This window comes from Corylus avellana, chromosome ca7 (genome assembly GCF_901000735.1).
Source record: "Corylus avellana chromosome ca7, CavTom2PMs-1.0".
Taxonomy (NCBI): Eukaryota; Viridiplantae; Streptophyta; class Magnoliopsida; order Fagales; family Betulaceae; genus Corylus; species Corylus avellana.
This window is the reverse complement of record NC_081547.1, coordinates 20,484,126-20,503,826: the sequence shown is the minus strand read 5'-3', so window position 1 is coordinate 20,503,826 and position 19,701 is coordinate 20,484,126. Positions and strand designations below refer to the sequence as shown.

Here is a 19,701-nt window from a genome sequence, read left to right as displayed (position 1 = left end):
ACCCAACAATATTAAGAGAATATGCACCCTAACCCAACCACTAAAACTAAGAATACAAGCTTAAAGCAGCAAATAAAAATATAATTTACACAAAAATTAACAAAACTAACCTTATTAAGCTGATAAAAGAGGATCAAAATTTCACCTAAGACCTACAAAGGTTTCATCTCCTTCACCTGTATTTATTCTTTATCTTAGTAAAGAGTGACATCAGTATTAAGTAAAATATAAACAAAAAAAAAAAAAGGTAAAGTAAAATATAAATTGCATGTATATTACATTTTCCTTTTTCACCAATAAATTAGAAAACAATCATAAATTTAAGTCAGTACAATTTATGCCCATATTAATTACAGCCAATTAAAAAAATGTTGTAAACCAATTAAGTAGCATGCCACCAGGAATTTTTCGTTTTTGATTTTCCTATAATTTTTTGGGCTTAGTCGGCCTTAGAGCTAGGGGTGAAACGGCAGGCTGCTAATAACCGCCCTCTAACTGCTAATCGCTAACTGTAATAACTGTTAACCTCTTTTGAAGGCAGTTAAGATTAGCGGTTTTAATTTTTTTCCAAAACCGATATATATATATATATATATATATATATGAAACAATGTCTTTTTGTGTTTAAATTAAATATATATAAACAATGTATAAAAATCTAGAAATAATATCGTATGTAGCAGGGCCGGCCCAATGAATTTAGGGACCTTAGGCAAAACTTTAAAATTGAGCCTTATTTTTTTAATATTTAAATATTAATTAAATAATATTTATTTTAATATTGCAGGAGATCTTCACCTAATAAGCACTGATTCCGCACTCAGTGATTTTTTGTTTGAGACTAAAATTACCATTTTGCCCTTACTCTTTGTTCTTTATACTTAAATTAAGCAGACTTATTTTTGTCTTTCAGCATTTTCGTAAATTGCAAAATAACCATTTTAATCTTTTTGAAATGTGAAAAGTTGAACATTTCAACCTTTTGTGAGGGGCTGGATTTCTGCAAAAGGAATGCTATACATTCCAAATTTTCTTCCAAAATATGAGTTCCTAAATGATGTGTCACAATCTCATGAGATTTATTATTTTTGGAAGTGTGTCACCAACTCATGGGATGGTGACACATCATTTGAGAACTCATTTTTGCGAAGAAAATTTGGGATTTGTATCATTTCTCATTTGCAAAATAACCACAACAAACAAGTCTGTGGGATTCTTAGATTTTTTATTTTTTTATTATTTTTTTTTTCTTTTCGTGGGCCTCAATATTATAAACAAATAATATATATATATTTTAAAACATGTTACCTGTTGAGTGCCTCGTGGCTGTTGTGCAGAAGGCCTCCATATTATAAAAATAATAATATTATTTTTTTAAAGCATGTTGAAGGCCTCGAGAAAGCATATTGATGCCTTGATATTATAAACAAATAATAATTTTTTTCTTAAAGTATGTTGAGGGCCTTTATGCAAATTTTTTTTAGCCTTATTAAAAAATATTTTGGCCCTTAGAAATCTGGGGCTCTAGGCACCGGCCTAACTCGCCTAGCGGTTGGGCCGGCCCTAGTATGTAGTATGATATTATTGTATTACCAAATAAACGACATTATTTTGGTTTTTTTATTTTTTTTAAAAAAGCGGTTAGCAGTTATTAGAGTTACTAATTGTTAACCGCCTAGGCGGTTAGTGGAGACGGTTAGTGAATTTTACTAACTACTTAAATAATTACAGTTAATGATTATTAGAGTTACTAATCGTTAACTGCCGTTTAAACGCCTAAGCAATTAACGGAGACGGTTAATAAATTATTAACCATTTAAACGATTACGATTAACAATTTTAACTAATAACCACTCACCATTAATCGTAACCGTCTTTTCACCTTAGCTTGGAGCTAACATTGGTGTGGTGGCACGATTAAAGTAAATGATGCAGCGAATTTGTTTAAAATTGTCCTCGAAATCGAGTGCAGGCATTCTAAAGAAAAAAACACGTGTAAGCTAGACACGTAATCTACAACAACAGAGGCACGAGGTGGCGATATTCTATAGGTTGAGTCACCAATCGAAGTTGCAGGCTTGCAGCAAAACTATCATCCTTAACCTCATCGCGACACGTGCCACACAACCTGTCAAAACGCAGTGCACGTGTTTGTCACTTAGGCAACATGAAAATACTACAAATATCCATCCACCCAAGACACCCTTATATAATATCCTCGCAACCAAAAAATTTCCGATACTCTTCAAGTTTTCTCAGATTTTACAAAGCAAAAGCAATTTCTCAAACTATAAAGAAAATGGCCTCCCATGATCAGAGCTACAGAGCTGGTGAAACCAAGGGTCGAGCAGAGGTATAATTTTTTTTCATTTGATGACAGTCGTTTTACTAAAAGTAATGTTTTTTTTTTTTTTTTTTGATTTTGTGTGCTTGCTTATTACTCAGGAGAAAACGGACCAGACAATGGGAACCATGAGGGAGAAGGCGGAAGCGGCAAAGGACAAGACATCAGAGAAATCCCAACAAGCAAAGGACAAGACCTCAGAGACAACCCAAGCAGCCAAAGAGAAGACCTCAAGCACTGCCCAATCGGCCAAGGAAAAGGCGGCAGAAGCAGCGGAGACTGGCAAGCAGAAGGCGGCGGAGGCGGCGCAAGCGGCCCGCGAGAAGGCGCAGGCCGGGAAGGAGAAGACCGGCGGGGTGCTGCAGAAGACTGGAGAGCAGGTGAAGCAGATGGCGCAAGGTGCAGCTGATGCGGTGAAGCATACATTGGGGATGGGCAAAGATAATAATAATAGTAATGCTGTTGAGGATGATACTCTCAATAAGCAGCAGCAGCAGCAGCAGGGTCAGGGGTACAATAAGGACTAGTTTGGAAGGCTTTTGCCTGCAGCTTGTCTTTTGTTATGTTATCTCAAGTGTTTATTTTGTTGTTGGGCATGTTCTTATCAAAAGTCCTTTACTACTACTCCCATTTAGTGAAAGGGAGTGTTGTATTTGTTTTTTTTTTTTTTTAATGTGATTTCTGCTTTAAATTAAAGAAATGCAATGGGGGCATTTGTCTCAGTTGGGATTAGATTCGTGCTCTCAAGTATTTGTGATGATTTGTTGAATATCATTACTAATGTGTTTTTCAAAAAATATTAATAATAATCATAGTAGTTGTGAAAGACGAATATATATAGTAGACGCAACCAGCTTCTATTAGAATTTTAGAAGTCAAGTCATCCGTTGGTCATCAGTGTTTCATCATTTTGTATTTGGTGAAGGGAAGGAAAAGCTGAAAGATATTGCAGAGTTAGACGTCACTAGAACCTTTTTGATGTTATAATCTTGTATTATTGTTAAAAGTTACAAGATATGAGGCTCTATATGGCTAGTTTTCCGCAGGGTGCTATATGATAAGATTGAGAAGATAATGGATCAAGTATATGTTGGGGAGAAAATACCTCGCCATGGCCAATGTGCCTTCATCCATTCACCTTATCGATATTAGTTCAAATCCCCCTCTCCCTCTTGTATTTACATGTATATGTCAAAAAAAAAAAAAAAAAGTCCAGGGACCTTTTCGAGGAGTTCTCTTTTCCACGAGTCCTCCCAGGACTTCAAAACACTCTCTAACACATTTTTGGGACTCTCAATCCCACTTCTCTCTTGTACTCTTCTCTTCATAAATCTTACATACATTTCACACACACTGATTTATAGATGGAAATATAAAGATGTTTAAGCTAACTTAAGCATCGGAAGGTCTTCGGCCCTAACTGACCGAAAACCCTCTGACCTTGTCCTTATTTTGTAAGAGCACCATTGTCATACAAGAAGTTCTCTCATAGCTCAACCACGAAGAAAAATCACTAGTTAGCAAATCCTTAAACAAAAAAACGCATCAACAGTATAGATGAGCAAGGCTTGATCTTTTATACTCCCTCCCTTGGCTTTCGCTTTCGATCTCCCCCTTCCTCCCCTGTACCCTGCTTGGTCTTCTCCCCTCCCCTTTTCACCTCTTTCCTCCTCCTCACTTTCTTCCCATGACCCTAAATCTTTTTAGCATTGGGCCACTTCCTCTGCAGAGAGCTTGTTGTGTTCCACCTTACGGACCACCATCCTCTACTCTACTTCCTTTGCCAACAGCCTTGCAGTCACTCCCACCTTATCCCCTCATCTTCTCCACCTACCTTCGAGCCCCCAAAATTGTTGGCATTTACCATCTCTTTACAGTTCATTGAGTTCAAGCTCAGAACCCAATATTTACCGCCTATTCCTAGATTGAGGTCCCTACAATTTTAAAAATTTAGATCATTAATTCAAAATGAACAATTTAGACCATCTTTTCACTATCAAAGGGTGGCCGACTACCTAGAGATGTGGCTGTGATAGATTGATCATCCACGGGAGTGGCCAACCACCCTCTCAATCTTTGAGGTGGTGGTTGACCACCCCATCTGTATTATTGGGAGTGGGTCAACCACTCCTAAAAGAGTAGCCAATCATCACCACACCTTTTAATGGTGGTGGTCAGTAACCTCATGGATGTGGTGCAACTACCTCCTAGTAGTTCAAGAGACGGGGTGCAATCACCCTTGAGGGTTTGAGAGGTGGTGCAACCACCCTTGATAATTTTGGGGGGAGGGGGGAATGACAGAATAGTGTAATCAACTCCTAAGGGCTTGATGACTTGAGGGTTACGCAATCAATCCTGGTAATTCAAGGGGAGAGGTGGCCGGCCATTCTCATAAGTGGTTGGGGTGGTCCTTTGACCCGTCAGAAGGTGAAGGATGATCAGTCACTCTCTTTACTTTTTTTTTTTTCCTTTTTAAAAGCTTATGCGATTCAATCCAAGCCGTTCATTTTTAATGAATTACATAGATACTTGAAGCAAGAATTGCAAGATCTCAATCCCGCCAATTCCCATCTCTTTCTTCTCATGAGGTGGGAGAGCAAAACTAAACAAACTCTTTTTAAGGGGACTAAAAAACTATTTTAAAGGGTTTATATTATAAAAACTAAAAAAGTTAAAGAGACAAATTTAAAAATTTGGAGAGCACCCCTGTTTTTTTTTTTTTTTTTTTGTCAACGGAGATGGTAGGCTTGAGGCCCTTAGATGGTCATACGTTCTTCACCTATGGACTACAATTACTTCAAATAATATAAACCAAAGAGTGATGGAAATGATCTTGTGTGAACAGTTATAAATAAATTGAATGCTATAAGAAACTCAAAAGAGAAGTGCACGCAATAAGAACCTTTTGATTAAAGAGTGATGGAAATGATCTTGTATGAACAGTTATAAATAAATTGAACGCTATAAGAAACTCAAAAGAGAAGTGCACGCAATAAGAACCTTTTGATTCCATCAAATCTCCTGTTGAGCATTACAACAAATCTACAATATTGATAGCTCTAATACTACTATACCGTATTGCAACGCATATCTTAACAGGCTAATGTTTGTAATGGCAAAATTGATATAAATAATCAGAAACAGCATGAATTGATGCCATAAATACTTCTGTAATGAACAGCAGAATTTGATGCATGGATGATTTTGTAACGAACACACCGGACCACTCGTGGAAGGCCTGCATAATGGGTATTCTCCGGCTTCTCGAGGGCCGCAGGATGGATTCAATGCATAGTAGGAAGAGAGTTAAAACTGGTCCGCCTTGCAGTAGAACAACCAGATGTAAATAATGTTTCAAAAAAATCTTGCCCAAGCGCCTACAAGTTATCCTACACCCATTCATTTTGTGGTGCTGGTGGAGCATAAATATTGAAGCTTATATTCATTAGAAGAACATGTATCTGCCAAATCCAGATGTCTTCTGACAATTGCTTGCTCCAAGGACTTTAAAGCAGGAAGCAGTTTTCTCGAATTCTGTTTAATAGAGTTGCCTTGGGCCTTGCAGAGTTCCTGCCATACAAACAACCAAATCACAATCCATGAGATAGATCTAGAAAGCAGCACAGTGCAGAGGTTATCTGCATCTAATATGAATAGAATTAGTTGGAAAAGTTGAAGTTATGAGGAAAATATACCTGACTCCATCGAAGTATGAACTCCAAGTGCGGGCAGCTTTCAAGAAGATTTGCAAATGCTTGTATTAACCTCTGCAAATATTTGTAAGGGATTGATGAGGCAACAGCCGGTATATCCACGGGACTGACGGCAAAAATGCATTTTTTAATTAGAGCATCCTCATTCAAACGAAGGCTAAGAATTAAAGCTTTGTTTGGTTGACCTTCACTTAGTGCTGCATCAACTGCCTGTATAACAGCATAACCACAAAAATAGAGAAAATAAAAAAAGAATTATCAAATCAGCAAAAGGAAAAATACTGCTATTTCACTGAAATGAAAAAAACAGTGCTGTTGAACAGAAAAGGAAACCTGCTACTAAAAAGAAAAGGGAAATGCTGCTATCCAAATAATATATTTTTGGATAACTTCACTTAACCTTTGGAACTTTCATTGTTGTTGCAAGTATCCCCCTAAAGTTTAAAAACTCTCAATTTAGTGTATCAAACTTTAAAAAGTTTGTAATGTCACTCATCCCGTTAGGATTTGGGGCTAAATTAGATGAAAAAGGGTAAAATGACCTTTATCTCTCCATAAAATTTATAAAATTACAAATGAAATATTTTTTAAAAAACAAATATAGGTGGTATTTTGAGAATTTCTAAGGCGTCCGTAGGATTTAACAGAAAATCCTAACAGAGAGGTGACATCGCAATCTTTTTAAAGATGGATATACTAAATAAAGAGTTTTTGAACTTTATGGGGGTGATTACAAAAATGATAAAGGTTCAAAGGATTAAGTGAAGTTCTCCCTATATTTTTTATAAGTAAATGAATTTCATAAAAAACACAAAGATGCAACCCAAATAATATGGTACATATTAATTGGTCGACTACCTTAATGTGATTCAGATTCTGTTCCAAGCTACATTTGAAAAACAGAAAAATATGAAATGAAAATTTTGATTTTCATTTCCTTATTAGTTGCAGATTTTAACATGGAAATACCTCTGGTGTAACTTCTACGTCAAGGTCTGAGGGATCAAAGATAATGGATTCGTCAATTGAATAAACTAACACCCCCTCTGTTGTTGCAGCTGTAAAGCTCCGCCCAGTGGGTGCAATTCTCAGACATTTTGTACGAATAGAAGACCTTCCGGCGTTTCCTATGGATCCTGGTAAACCAGAACCTAAGTTTGTTCGGGTTTGTTTGTCAACACCTTCTTCCGTGTCACTGTTGTCGTCATCAATTAGATCCAGAGGGCCATCTCTTGTCATATTCTTTGAGTTTAAGATGTCAAGAACTCCATCTAGAGAGAGATTATGGGTTACTTGAAATCGACGCAGCAATACCTGTGCAGTGTGGATGCAAATATATACACATTCAATTCCATATACCACAACTAACAAAACCCACACAATGTTTTCAAAGTCAGATACGCCTTAAGCTATAAGCCATTATAGGTTCCTATAAAAAGAATTCATGCAACCTATAATGATCCATTACAATCATTGATTAGACCTTTATAGATTTCTGATAAAACATTGAATGTTAATCTTTACTGTCTTCTTGACAAACAAATTGTTTCACCAACCACCAATTGAGTACAAAAATGTAAAGATAAAAGAAGATTTTTATTGAAATATAGAATTAGCATAAATATATTACTGTGCTAATCTTGTTGACATTTCAGGTGACTGTGAGGTCCACTTTAACCAAAAAGTCTAGGAACTCGACAAAGGGGCACAGAAATAAATTATTGTGAATTATGCACAAAATGCTCAGAAATTAGGTTATAAATGTTATTTATCAAAAAAATTAGGTTATACAACGTTGAGAGTTTGACAAACCACTTTAAATCAATTCTATGATATAAGTAATGTGCCAGAACATGTACTTCATCTTACATATATTGCATAAATTAAAATTTTCAGAACAAAGTTCATGATTTCATTGTCTTCAGAAGCTTCTGAAAGGGGCAAAAGGGATACATATGTACAAAATAATTTAATGTTATGAACAATTGAACTTAGCACATAATCGGATCACTTATTCCACACCCATTTTTGATGTTTTTAAAGAAAAATAAAATAAAATTCTTCCACATGGCTCTGTCTAGTTTTAAAAGCGAATTGCTAATTTTCACAATTACCCACCCAAACTTTTTAAGTAATTGAGATATCATTAAAAGCGTAAGGCGCTCTCAAATACACATGAAGAATACAAGATAAAACATCTATATAGAAGAACAATTACCCACCCAGATGAAAAAAGGCAATCTGGAATCATGAAAACGGTCCGGAAATGATGACCAGACAAAATGCATTGAAAACTTGAAGAAGAAAAAAAGCACAGTTTTACCACAAAGATGATAAGTTATCTGTATACAAATAAATGTGTGCAAACTAACCTGATCTGCAACATCATACATACAGATGAATTTGCTATTCCCTGCGGCTAATATGTAACTGCCATCAGCAGAATAGCACAAGGTTGTGAAGAACTTCCCTGAAGTTGAGTTGGCGGCAGATCTACGATCAGTCATGAGACGACCACCAGAAATATCCCTACGGCCCTCAATGGTGTACATTAACAAGCCATCAATTGGGTCCCAGAAATGAATCTGTCCATCTAATGTGCTGCAAGCCAATTGCCTTCCATCTGGACGATAAACCAATGTAAGAACGTCATGTGTGTGAGGAAATGTCTCGACGGCACCTTTACCCTCAAAAACATCCCACAATCGAACAGTTCTGTCCCATGATGAAGAAGCTAAGATTGCCTACATGTGAAAACAGGAAACCTCATAAAGCGCCCTATTGAGTTAAGGGGAAAACTAAAATGCTGTGAATAAAGACCTCAAATAGTTCTAATACACTGTGGTTAGATACATTCTCCAAGACGAACATAAGGCACACATCATCAGTGCAGAAAAATGGAAAAAGACAGGTTAACTCACGTTTGTGGGAGAAAACATTAGCCCATGAACAGGTCCTTCATGACCACTAAGAACATCCAACAAACGGCCCGTCTTCATTGACCAAACAAATATCTAAGCATGACATTGAAAAGAACGTGTCAGGGAAAACGAGGGGAGTGTTGATTGTTAACAGCCATCAAAAATTGACACAAAAATACCTCAAATGAATCTAGAGTTCCAGCACAAATCACTTCACCACTTTGATCAGCTGCCAAGGAAACAAATTGCTTAGATGAAGGGGTTGTAAATGTCCTAAAATTCCGATAACGGACCAAATCCCATGCACGAACAGTCCCATCCAGAGATGCGCTTAAGAGACACTGGTTAGTAGCCATAAAATGGAGAGCAGTGACTGCATTAGTGTGCTCTGAGAATGTTACAAAGCAAAAGCCTGATGAAACAGTCCACACCTGTATGAAGCAAACACTAAAAGTTTCACACGAGTTCAAGTACAAACTTCATAGGATAAAAGGAGACAAAGGCTGAACATTCAGAACATAACCATACCAAAACAATTAGAAAAATAACCTAGGAAATAAGTTTTTGTAAAAGAAAAAATAAATGAGTTTGATTAAATGAGTCCTAACATTTGCCAATGACCCAATCACTGCTAAGGGCAAAACATACATGACAACAATAAGCTGATTCCTAATGGAGGTGAGCCTTCAAATGGAAAAGAGAAAATTGATTCAGAGGTAAAGCAATACTTGTTACCCACTACCCACAATAGATTAAGCATTATTGCAATCGCAAGAGAATGCAAACTTGCATACTTTGCAAAGGGAACATGAATTTTGGTTCTAAATTGTTCACAGTGCGGAAGCAGAAACAAGACTATGATTGAGGTAGGATTCAGGTAATGGAGATTCAAAGGGTGACATATGAGGACTTCTTTCAACTGTTGAACACAAAAGCGTTTCAAGAAAAATCTTTGAGTAGGTTACTAACTGGTAAATTTAAATCTGGCACATCACTTCAGTGCACCAATAAAATCAAATGGCTCAAACTTTTCAAGCAAAAACTTGCTCTGCAACATGGACACAGATGCACAATATCAATTATCTTGTTATTAGTTTTACATGTATTATAAATTTTCATCCGAATTTTAACAAACTGCAAAAGCATAGACTACTAACTGCTATTATTTTGATCATAAAACATATGAGTAATGCATTTGAGCTAGACTTTGATATCAACAACATAACCATTTGTTAGGAAAAATGACCGAACCAATGTTTCACACATTAAATTTACCTTGACTTTGTTATCATCTGCTCCAGTAGCCAAAAACTGTGAATCCGCTGAATAAGCCACACAATTCGCATCAAAGAAATGTCCCTGCTGCTTGAATACATAAGTGCTAGAGCGCCACTCCCACACCAGCAACTGCCCGAGCTTCGCACACCCGAGCGTCAGCCAATTCCCCGCCTCATTAAACAACGCCGTGGTGATCTTCTGCCTCGATATCGACATGACTTGAATACAAACAAAATCCGGCAACTGGTACAACCTGAAAACCCCATTCGAGAACCCCACCACCAGCATATCGAGCCCCCCGTGATAGTCACACGCCGTCAGCTTCGCCGGGGCCTGGCCAAAACCATCCTTCCTCAACAACCTCCATTTCCCTCCGTTCTCCTCCAAATTTCCATCCAAACCCTTCCTCTTCTTATTCTTCACACTCACTTCATTCCCCCTCTCGGTCTCGACTTCCCTCTCCGGCGTCCCTGGCGAGTCCGGCTCCGAATTCTCCCCTCCCGTTTCATCGAATTCACCGTCACTGCCACTCAACTCCCAGCTAAACATATAGCAATCCCGCGTGACCGTATAAGCCCTAGAAACTGTATTCGTCATCTTGTCCACTCCCAGAAACACACCCACTACTGTATCTCTATGGCCAAGAAACATAAACGGCTTCGTTTTGACAACGCCGGTTTTGTTCACGGAAAACAACCTCGCCGTCAGGTCCTTCGACCCGGCGATTATGTACTTGGAGTCGGGGCTCCACTTGAGCGCCGTGACCTTGTCGTCGAAGTCGGCGAACGTCCGGATGAGCTCGAAGGGGAAGAACTCCTTCTTGAAGCCCGGCGCGCGCCATATCTGGAGGAGCTTGCCGACGGCGACGGCGATGAGGGACCCGCAGGGGCTGAAGGCCACGGCTTTCACGGCGTTCTTGAAGGAGATCCGATGGAGGACCACCTGCCGGTGGAGATTCACGAGGAGGCACCGGCTGTTGCCGTCGACGATCAGGAGGAACACGCCGTCCGGGGAGGCCGCCAGGCGGCAGATGTCGGAGGAGGACTGCACCGGGAGGGTTAGTGTTTGGAACTTGACGAGGTCGGTAATGCTCACGCGGTTACCCACCGGTGAGATTAGCAGGTTGTTTTTAGTGATCACCACGTTGCCTCCTCGGTAGGGGGCTCCCAGCAGGTTTTGAAACCGGTAGTTCATCGCTTGAATCAAAGGTAAAGCTGTTTTAAATTGTACAATAATAAACTTTCAATTTTCTCAATCAACCAAACAGATGATTAGAATGAACCTCGAAGCTCTTGTTAGGGTTTATCTAGGGTTTCTCCGGTGGGGCTGGTCATGGACCGGGTGATCCATCCGAAATAAAACCCGAACTGGTTCCATATATGGGCTAGGCCTAAACCTTGGCTGTATCCAGCCCATTTTAAAGGTTTGGTCTCATCGTTTTTTAGTTCAAGACAAGACATGATCGAGGTGGACTCGTTACATGTAATACGAGGATATATCTTGTTTGGTTCCCTAGGAAGTGAAGGAAAGTGTTAGGAAAGACTAGTATGGGCCTAGGAGCACCCGAAACAAAAGCCGACCCTTGCGGCCCTGTAGTTAGAGTTTTCCCGCTTAGTTAAGGTTCGAATTAAATTTTTTTTTTTTTTTTTTAAAAAAAAAGAGTTCAAAACCTATATAAGCACGTCACTTTTACGAGAAAACTATTTCAAAAAAAAAAAAAAAAAAACTTTTACGAGAAAACTGTATATTTGTTAATGGATTCTCCTAAGCGCAATCGGGTCCCTGCTTGTTGTCATCTCCGGCGAAGTCTCTGTAAATGTAGATAAGCGTTCAATTTTTTAGTAGTGTTTCGTTGTGTTCACAGACTGTTTGCTTGGTGAGAAAATAGTGAAACGAGAAAAAGAAATAGGGTTTATTTCTCTATTTTAATTTTTTTTTAAAATTTTTTTTATGAGTTGGCACTGTAGGGTAATTTGATGGTCGCTTGAGGGTTTGTTTATGGACATGAATGATGATAGGTTTTGTGGAAGTTAATTTTTTTTTTTTTTTTTGTTATAATTCTTTACTTCTACATATTCCAAAGCAATCAAAGAAATAATTTTGGCCTTTTGGGAGAATTTGATTATGGTAATTGGGTTTCAATCATTTTAGCAATACAACTTGTCTTTAATTTAGCAATCAATTATTTTTATTTATTTTCTATAGACTCAAGCTTTTTTTTTAGTTATTGAGGCAATCTTGTTAACTAAAAGATTATTGTCTTGTATGTTTAAACTAGTAGTTTTTTTTTTTTTTTAATGTTTATAGAGACAATATAGTTGCATCAGATTCAAATTTTTATGATAGTGTAATACCCAGTTGAATTCAATGCAAATTTCTAGCTCAGAGAAGGAAGTCCAGTCATATCATTCTTCAGGGTGTGTTGGTGAATATCTGGCAAATCCTGTGGAGGTGGACAATATAAATTCAGCTAATCCATGGTTCCAATCGAATAAGGAAGCGTGTCAGCTGTTACGGAGTGGTTATACTGGCTCCAAAGACACCATCAAAAGAGTTGATGATGCTGTTGATAGCACAAGAGAGGCTAGAGGTCTTACATCATTGTATCAAGCTGAAAACAATCTGCCTTTAAGTTCACTTAAAGTGGTTGAAACTGCAGTCAATCTGAGCAATGCTGAAAGGTTTGGTGAGGTCTTAAAGCTTAACTTTGTAAATGCCATTGACTTCAGAAATGGTACTTGCCAGTCATTTCTTGAACCTTTGCAGATTGATGAGGCATGTGAAAATTCTGATGAGAGCTCAAGAAGATTATCAAAAGAATTTTTTAAGGTACAAACTAACTATGCTATTACCATTGTTTTTCTTCATTGTTTAGGAGTCAGACTCTTCTTCACACAGCTATTACATTGTTAATTTATATAGAAGAGTCATTTACTAGTGTTGGTCCCACCTAAGGGGTGGCTTTGGTATGGCTCTACTTTTCAGCATTTTCTGTTATTTGCATGAACTCGGCCGCTCTCAAGATTCAAAGTTGTCCAAGCAGTGACAGAGCCCCCCCCCCCCCCAAAAAAAAAGAGAGAGTTGAACAAAAATTGATTAGGATGGTACTCATAATTGTTTTCTCTTAAGTAAAGATCTATGGGTAGATTTTCCAAATCTATCTCAACACGAGCAAAAATTGACTTTCTTTAAACAAAATTTTTTTTCTTAAACAACGTGACTTTCTTTATTGTTTGCATTTCTTAGTTAATCTGCATACCTCTTTACATACATGTTATTGTATGGTTATCAATCATATCCAATTATGATTTCTTTTAATTTTAAGGGTAATTGTATAATAAGTCCCTGAGTCAACCTTCCAAAATTTTTTAATCCCTTAGTTTTTTTTTTTTTTTTCAAATTTTTACTTTTTGGGTCCATCAAAATGACAATAAAAATTTTTTAACAGCCGTTAGTCTGGGTCGAAACGCACCGTTTCACCTCGTTAAAATATTAATTTTTTTAAGGAAAAAATATAAAAAAGCCTCACAAACTACTAGCTGTTTCGATTTAGCCCCATAATGTTTCAAAAGTGATGAAGTAGCCCCCAAACTACCAAACTATTGTATTTTGGCCATTCCATTAATCAAAACCGTCAATTTGGACGGAAACTGAAAAACGACGTCGTTTTGTTGGAGGGCTACTTTATCACTTTCTGAACATTAGGGGGCTAAAATGAAAACGGCTGGTAGTTTTGGAGGCTTTTTTATATTTTTTCCAATTTTTTTTCTTCATAAAAGGGCATTGTAGTAACTTACTCATAACAAAACGATGTCGTTTTGCAGTTTCCGTCCAAACTGACGATTTTGACTAACGGAGTGGCCAAAATGCAATAGCTTGATAGTTTGGGAAGCTACTTTATCACTTTTGGAACATTAGGGGGCTAAATCGAAAACAGCTGGTAGTTTGGGGGGCTTTTTTATATTTTTCCATTTTTTAAATTTAATTTTAAGATTTAAATCTAAAAATAAAATAAAAAAATTTACATTTTTTTTCAAAAAATGACAGGGGTGGTTCGGCCACCCCATTTTGCCTGGAGGTGGTTCGGCCACCCCATTTTGCTTGGAGGTGGTTCGGCCACCCCTAGACCGGCCGTCTAGGGGTGGCCTACGGTCAATCTGGGGGTGGTTCAACCACCCCCATGGCCTAAGGGGGTGGTTCGGCCACCCCCTAGGGCCAAACTGTTAAAAAACAATTTGAGGGTTTGGCCACCCCCTTGGGCCAGCCACCCCTAGACAGCCCGTCTAGGGATGGCCGAACCACCCCCAGGGAAAATGGGGTGGCCTATGGGGTGGTTAGGCCACCCCTGTCTGAACCACCTGTCCTTTCTTTTTTTTTTTTTTTTTAATATTTAAATTTTAAAATTAAATTAAAAAAATTAATATTTTAATGAGGTGAAACAGTGCTTTTTGACCTAGACTAACGGCTGTGAAAAAATTTTGATGACAGAAATTTTATTGTCATTTTCTTTGACCCAAGGAGTAAAAATTCGACCAAAAAAAAAAAAAAAACTTAGGAATTTAAAAATTTTGAAGGGTTGACTCAGAGACTTATTATACAATTACCCTAATTTTAATTCAAAGCCAACAGTACAAATGAAAAGTGTGCGCAAAATATGTGTTAATTGACATTTTTTGTTTGTATGGTGCATAAATTTTATGTGCTCACTGACTCACGCTAAAGATTGAAAGCCTAAACGAAACGGTGCATTTTTTTTCTCAACTAGAATTGGCATTTTGTCACATAACACTCTCACATAAGTAGCGTTTTGACAGTTTTGTCATTCATCAAAAAAAAAAAAAAAAAAAACAAAAACAAAAACAAAACAAAAACGCGCAACTCACACATCACGAGTTTAAAATCAGGACAGGCTGGACAGCTACTCAAGCTCAAGTATAAAGGTCAGCATTTTAGTCAAAGTAAATCAACTCAAGCTTTATAATTGAAACAGAGCATTTTACTAAAGACTAAAGTGTGAATGGCATCGTTTGTATAGTCTGTTTCCGTGAGTTTAAGACTAACCTAATTTCTAAATCTTTGAAACAGTATAAGTCTGAAATTATAAAGAATTGTTTTCCGCTTGCCCCACCGGTGATGTTAATGCTCTTGATGAGTGACCGAGGGTGGGCAACTAAGGTATCCTAAAAAATTCTACCAGAGGTAAGGGAAATTTTTGAGGGTCGAGAGGGGGTCCGCCCCTAGTTACAAGACTTTTAATTTAATTATGAATAAGAAGTAACAACTAATCCGTTTTAAATTTGCCGTTTATATCTATTTATGATGAGGATACTACTTTTATCCATAATGAAGCTTTTGTGGTAGGATGGTATCTATTTTTATTATGTCACTAACTTCTAAAAGCCAATAAGTTTAAAAATCCTGAACTGTAAAGTATACTTGGTAGGATGTCTTCCTTTGACAGAATATGTTGTAAATAAATATTTTGCTTTAACATCTGTGTATTGATAATTTTTTTGCACAATTACAATTATACTTGTTGGAATTTAGTACAAAATTGTTGTCTTCTTTTGGCCCAACTAGATATGTATATCCTTTCATTTGGAGAACATGACTTAAAATCTCAGTGATCACTGTATGGAAGAGAGATTTGACGATGGAACCCTGCATTGATACGAAACTTGTGTGTGCTAGGGGTGTAAAGGTGATTATGGTTAGCTATTATTGGCAAAAACCGCTAACCGTAACCATCTTAGCAGTTAATAAATTTCACTAACCGCAACTGTAACTACCTAGCGGTTAGCGGTTAATAAAACATGTAACCGCCCGCTATAACCTTTTTTTTTTTACATTGGACTTTTTGGGCCTACAGAGACAGAGCAGTGATAGAGAGATAGAACGGAGACGACGAGCGGCGATAGAGACAGTAGCGACAGGCAGACAAAGACGTCGAGCGGCAACAGAGACAGAGTAGAGACAACGACCTATGAGGAGAGATAGTCCCAGCGAGTGGTGATAGTGCCGAGAGTGAGAGGGAGACAATGACAAGAGTGTGACGAAGGGAAAAACAGTGACGAGTGAGAGTGAGAGGGAGGCAGGCGGGAGAGAGAGAGTGTTAGGACTTAGAGTTAGATGAAATTAAGAAAATGATGAATATATATACCCATTGGTTTAACATAAAACAATTGGTTTAAAAAATTACTAAAAAATTAAGAGAAAATAGTTTTTTTTTAAAATAATATGATTAACTTGATATTATACAATTGATATTATACAAATCAGTTGAAAATAGAGAATAGAATTGAGTAGAACTTGATATTATACAATTGAAAAGAGAAAATAGTTAAATAATTGATATTAAACGAATTACATTATCATTGTACATTAATAATATGATTAATTTGAATAAAGTATTTGAATTGTCATTGAATCATATGATTAAGTATTGATCTTATACATTTGTATTATTCAATATACGTGTATGTATAATTATAATTTATAACATATATAGACTTATAAGTTTATAACATACATTGGAACTAAGTCTATAAGTACTTAATTATTATATTAGTATGAATTGGTATACTTATGACTTATGTCATACTATATATATATATATATATATGTATAATTTGTTATTATATAATCATATAAATTAAAATGATAATACATTAATACTTCAATTGTGGTTATAAGTAACACATTATTTAATCCAATATCAATTACTTAATTTGATATTATACGAATCACATTATCATTGTATATTAATAACATGATTAAGTATTGATTTTATACATTTATATTTTTTAGTATGCATAATTGCATATATGTATAATATATAATTATAATTTATAACATATATGGACTTATAAGTTTATAGCATACATTGAAATTAAGTGTCTAAATACTTAATTGTTATATTAGTATGAACTTGGATACTTATGACTTATGAGTTATGTCATATTATATATTTATAATTTTTTATTATATAATGAAATGATTTAATGATCAATTGATTATGTTATATGTATAAATATTATTATAATTATAATTATAATAATATATTATATAAAAAGACAGTTAACTATTACGGTTAATAAACCGAATAACCGCTAACCTCTAACTACTTAGCGGTTATAGCGGTTAGCGGGTAGCAGTTAAGCGGTTATAGCGGTTAGCGGGCAGTTAAATAACCGCCCACCTTTACACTCTTAGTGTAGGCTACAAAGTACTCTTAGTTGTACTAAGTTATATCTAGTACGTCTAAAGTTCACCATATGGAATAATAGAAATTACTTTTGGAGAAAAGTTTTAGATCAATATTTGCATCATCTTTGTGTTCAATTTTTAACTCTTTTGGGATGATCATCCGTTGCAACCATGAAATTGGAAGAACGTGACTGAATTGCCTGATAAGGATCTTTCATATGCATCATGAGAGAAGGTAATCTATCCTCGTCATTTCTTTTAAGATTTTGTGCAGTAGAGTAATTTGAGTATTGAAATGTAGGAGGCCAATTATCACCAACACAGTACACGTAGACATCTTCATTTTGAACCTGATATAGCCTGCAAGAGTGTAGCTAGTGGAAATATGGCAAATTCAACGGATAGCCTACGAAACTTGAAGAATGTGGCTGTGCCTCATGGCAAGAGAAGAACAATCTCCAACACTTGGGAGTCAGTTAGATATGCTAGGTCCATCAATTCTCAGTTCCCTTTCTGCCCCTTTGAAGTGGTTAGATCCACTCAGACTAGTGGAAATTCTGCAATATTGTCTCCCCTTCCTTCTGGTATTGGTTTGCATGTAAATAGCATCGGCAGATCTGTGGTCTTGGACTCGGATATGTTTGCAAGCAAGAACTCAACTGGGTACCTGAGTTCACAAGATAAGCTAGTGCCTGAGGACCCAAATAGTATCTCAATTTCAGCTGTAGCTAGGCCAATGTTTTCTCATGCAGATGTAGATCAGCAGGAAAGTCAAGCTGGTGTGGCAGCCACTTATGCCATTAATAGTCTGAATCCCCCTAGTGATTCTTTTTCTTCGACACAAATTGAGCAGCAGGTGGCTTCCGGTGAGGGGAGAATGTCCACTTCACAAAATGCTGACAGTGTGGAGTCGTCGAACCAAGTAAGCCGCACAAGGAAAAGGCAAGTATGCTTTTATTGTCTTAGTCATGCTTCATTTAGTTTTTCACAGTAAGCCAAATTGAGTTTTTGGGATGCATCCAGGAAAAGGGCAGCAAACAAACGTGAGAGTGATGGCTGCACAGGATGTCATTGTAGGAAGTCCGAATGCTTGAAACTGTAAGTGCACAGGAGGCATGTGTTGAGCACATTTTAAAACTTGTATCTTCTTACCTGGGCTTTTGGCAGAATGTTGAAATGTATTTAGTGAAAATGTAATATCTAAGAAGCTTCAGCTTGTTAAACCTTTATTTTTTTTTATTTTTAATGGAAGGAATTTTGTGAATGAAATTATGAGCTTATGACAGATTTTCTGACAGTATCGTTTTTCTAAAACATTCAACTTTTAAGCCACCTTTGCTGTTGCAGTTTGATTCAGTTGTATTCTTTGTCATTTGCAGTTATTGTAAGTGCTTTGCAGCTGGACTTTATTGCGTGGATTGTTGTTCATGTGAAAGCTGTATTAACAAACCTGAATATGATGACTTAGTTCTTGATACACGGCAGCAAATTGAATCTCGTAATCCTCTTGCATTTACTCCAAAGATCATTACGCATGCCACTGACTCTCCTAAAAATGTTATGGTAATCAGTTATCAGAGTATCTATCTTGTTCTTTATTGTGATTGAATTAAATATATAAGCAAAAGAACTCTGCAGGAAGAAGGGAGCCAGAATACTCCATCTTCAGCCAGGCACAAAATAGGATGCAATTGCAGGAAGTCCGAGTGTTTCAAAAGATATTGTCAATGTTATCAGGTTCATTCTACAGCGATGGCTTGAAGTTTGTTTTAGCAAATAATATCAGGAAATGTTGTTCCTTCCAACTGCATTATTCTGAATCTCCTTCCTAATAAATGTGGCATGACATTCCCAAAATTCATGTCATACTGATTGTCACTGTCTTTTTGTTTGAAATGAAATTTAAAAACATCAAGTTCAAACAAGATAAGGAAGTTGGGATAGAAAGTATGTATGCATTTTCGCTCTTTGACTAATTCTAATCAGACACAGCTTTTGCTCTATTTAAGGCTAAAGTCGGATGCACCGATGGATGTCGATGCCAGGGTTGCCAAAATTCTTTTGGGAAGAAGACAGGTCAGATTTTTTTTTTTTCTTTCTTTATTTTTTATTTTATTTTTTTTTTATCTGGTCGATCTGTAGTTTACTTTGGTAAAATTAAGCATGTTTTGCCCTCATAAATGCAGTCTTATTGAACTCGTAGCAGTCATACGTTTTAGCCATGGGATATGATTTACAT

The 19,701-nt window shown here is 36.7% G+C and overlaps 4 protein-coding genes across 4 annotated transcripts in view; 2 read left to right on the top strand and 2 right to left on the bottom strand.

The window, feature by feature from the left end:
* LOC132187985 (periodic tryptophan protein 2-like) overlaps positions 1 to 1,348 on the bottom strand; it is a 5,009-nt gene extending 3,661 nt beyond the window's left edge. Inside the window, exons 1-2 of the mRNA XM_059602406.1 lie at positions 1,309 to 1,348; positions 157 to 176 (exon numbers count right to left, since the gene is read on the bottom strand). Coding sequence (XP_059458389.1) covers positions 157 to 176; positions 1,309 to 1,348 — 60 coding nt within the window. The remainder of the gene's footprint in view (positions 1 to 156; positions 177 to 1,308) is intronic.
* Positions 1,349 to 2,244: 896 nt separating this feature from the next.
* LOC132188529 (late embryogenesis abundant protein 7-like) lies at positions 2,245 to 3,066 on the top strand. The gene is made up of 2 exons (XM_059603013.1): positions 2,245 to 2,353; positions 2,446 to 3,066. The coding sequence occupies exons 1-2, from the start codon at positions 2,300 to 2,302 to the stop codon at positions 2,869 to 2,871; spliced, it is 480 nt and encodes a 159-aa protein (XP_059458996.1). The 5' UTR covers positions 2,245 to 2,299; the 3' UTR covers positions 2,872 to 3,066.
* Positions 3,067 to 5,326: 2,260 nt separating this feature from the next.
* LOC132187128 (periodic tryptophan protein 2) lies at positions 5,327 to 11,558 on the bottom strand. Its single transcript, XM_059601320.1, has 7 exons — positions 10,254 to 11,558; positions 9,158 to 9,409; positions 8,979 to 9,071; positions 8,430 to 8,801; positions 7,027 to 7,371; positions 6,040 to 6,267; positions 5,327 to 5,914 (listed from the first exon to the last, which is right to left on the bottom strand). The coding sequence occupies exons 1-7, from the start codon at positions 11,448 to 11,450 to the stop codon at positions 5,744 to 5,746; spliced, it is 2,658 nt and encodes an 885-aa protein (XP_059457303.1). The 5' UTR covers positions 11,451 to 11,558; the 3' UTR covers positions 5,327 to 5,743.
* Positions 11,424 to 19,223, top strand: LOC132187984 (protein tesmin/TSO1-like CXC 3). The gene is made up of 5 exons (XM_059602405.1): positions 11,424 to 11,464; positions 17,764 to 18,404; positions 18,486 to 18,560; positions 18,842 to 19,025; positions 19,101 to 19,223. The coding sequence occupies exons 2-5, from the start codon at positions 17,848 to 17,850 to the stop codon at positions 19,221 to 19,223; spliced, it is 939 nt and encodes a 312-aa protein (XP_059458388.1). The 5' UTR covers positions 11,424 to 11,464; positions 17,764 to 17,847.
* Positions 19,224 to 19,701: the final 478 nt, after the last annotated feature.

Coding starts and splice junctions, on each gene's coding strand:
- LOC132187128 (XM_059601320.1), bottom strand. CDS start 11,450: ATGAACTACCGGTTTCAAAACCTGCTGGGAGCCCCCTACCGAGGAGGC. Junction 9,072..9,157: donor GAACTCTAGATTCATTTGAG/GTATTTTTGTGT, acceptor TGTCATGCTTAG/ATATTTGTTTGGTCAATGAA. Junction 5,915..6,039: donor TCATACTTCGATGGAGTCAG/GTATATTTTCCT, acceptor TTTGTATGGCAG/GAACTCTGCAAGGCCCAAGG.
- LOC132187984 (XM_059602405.1), top strand. CDS start 17,848: ATGGCAAATTCAACGGATAGCCTACGAAACTTGAAGAATGTGGCTGTG. Junction 18,405..18,485: donor GTAAGCCGCACAAGGAAAAG/GCAAGTATGCTT, acceptor GGATGCATCCAG/GAAAAGGGCAGCAAACAAAC. Junction 19,026..19,100: donor ACTCTCCTAAAAATGTTATG/GTAATCAGTTAT, acceptor AGAACTCTGCAG/GAAGAAGGGAGCCAGAATAC.
- LOC132188529 (XM_059603013.1), top strand. CDS start 2,300: ATGGCCTCCCATGATCAGAGCTACAGAGCTGGTGAAACCAAGGGTCGA. Junction 2,354..2,445: donor AAACCAAGGGTCGAGCAGAG/GTATAATTTTTT, acceptor CTTATTACTCAG/GAGAAAACGGACCAGACAAT.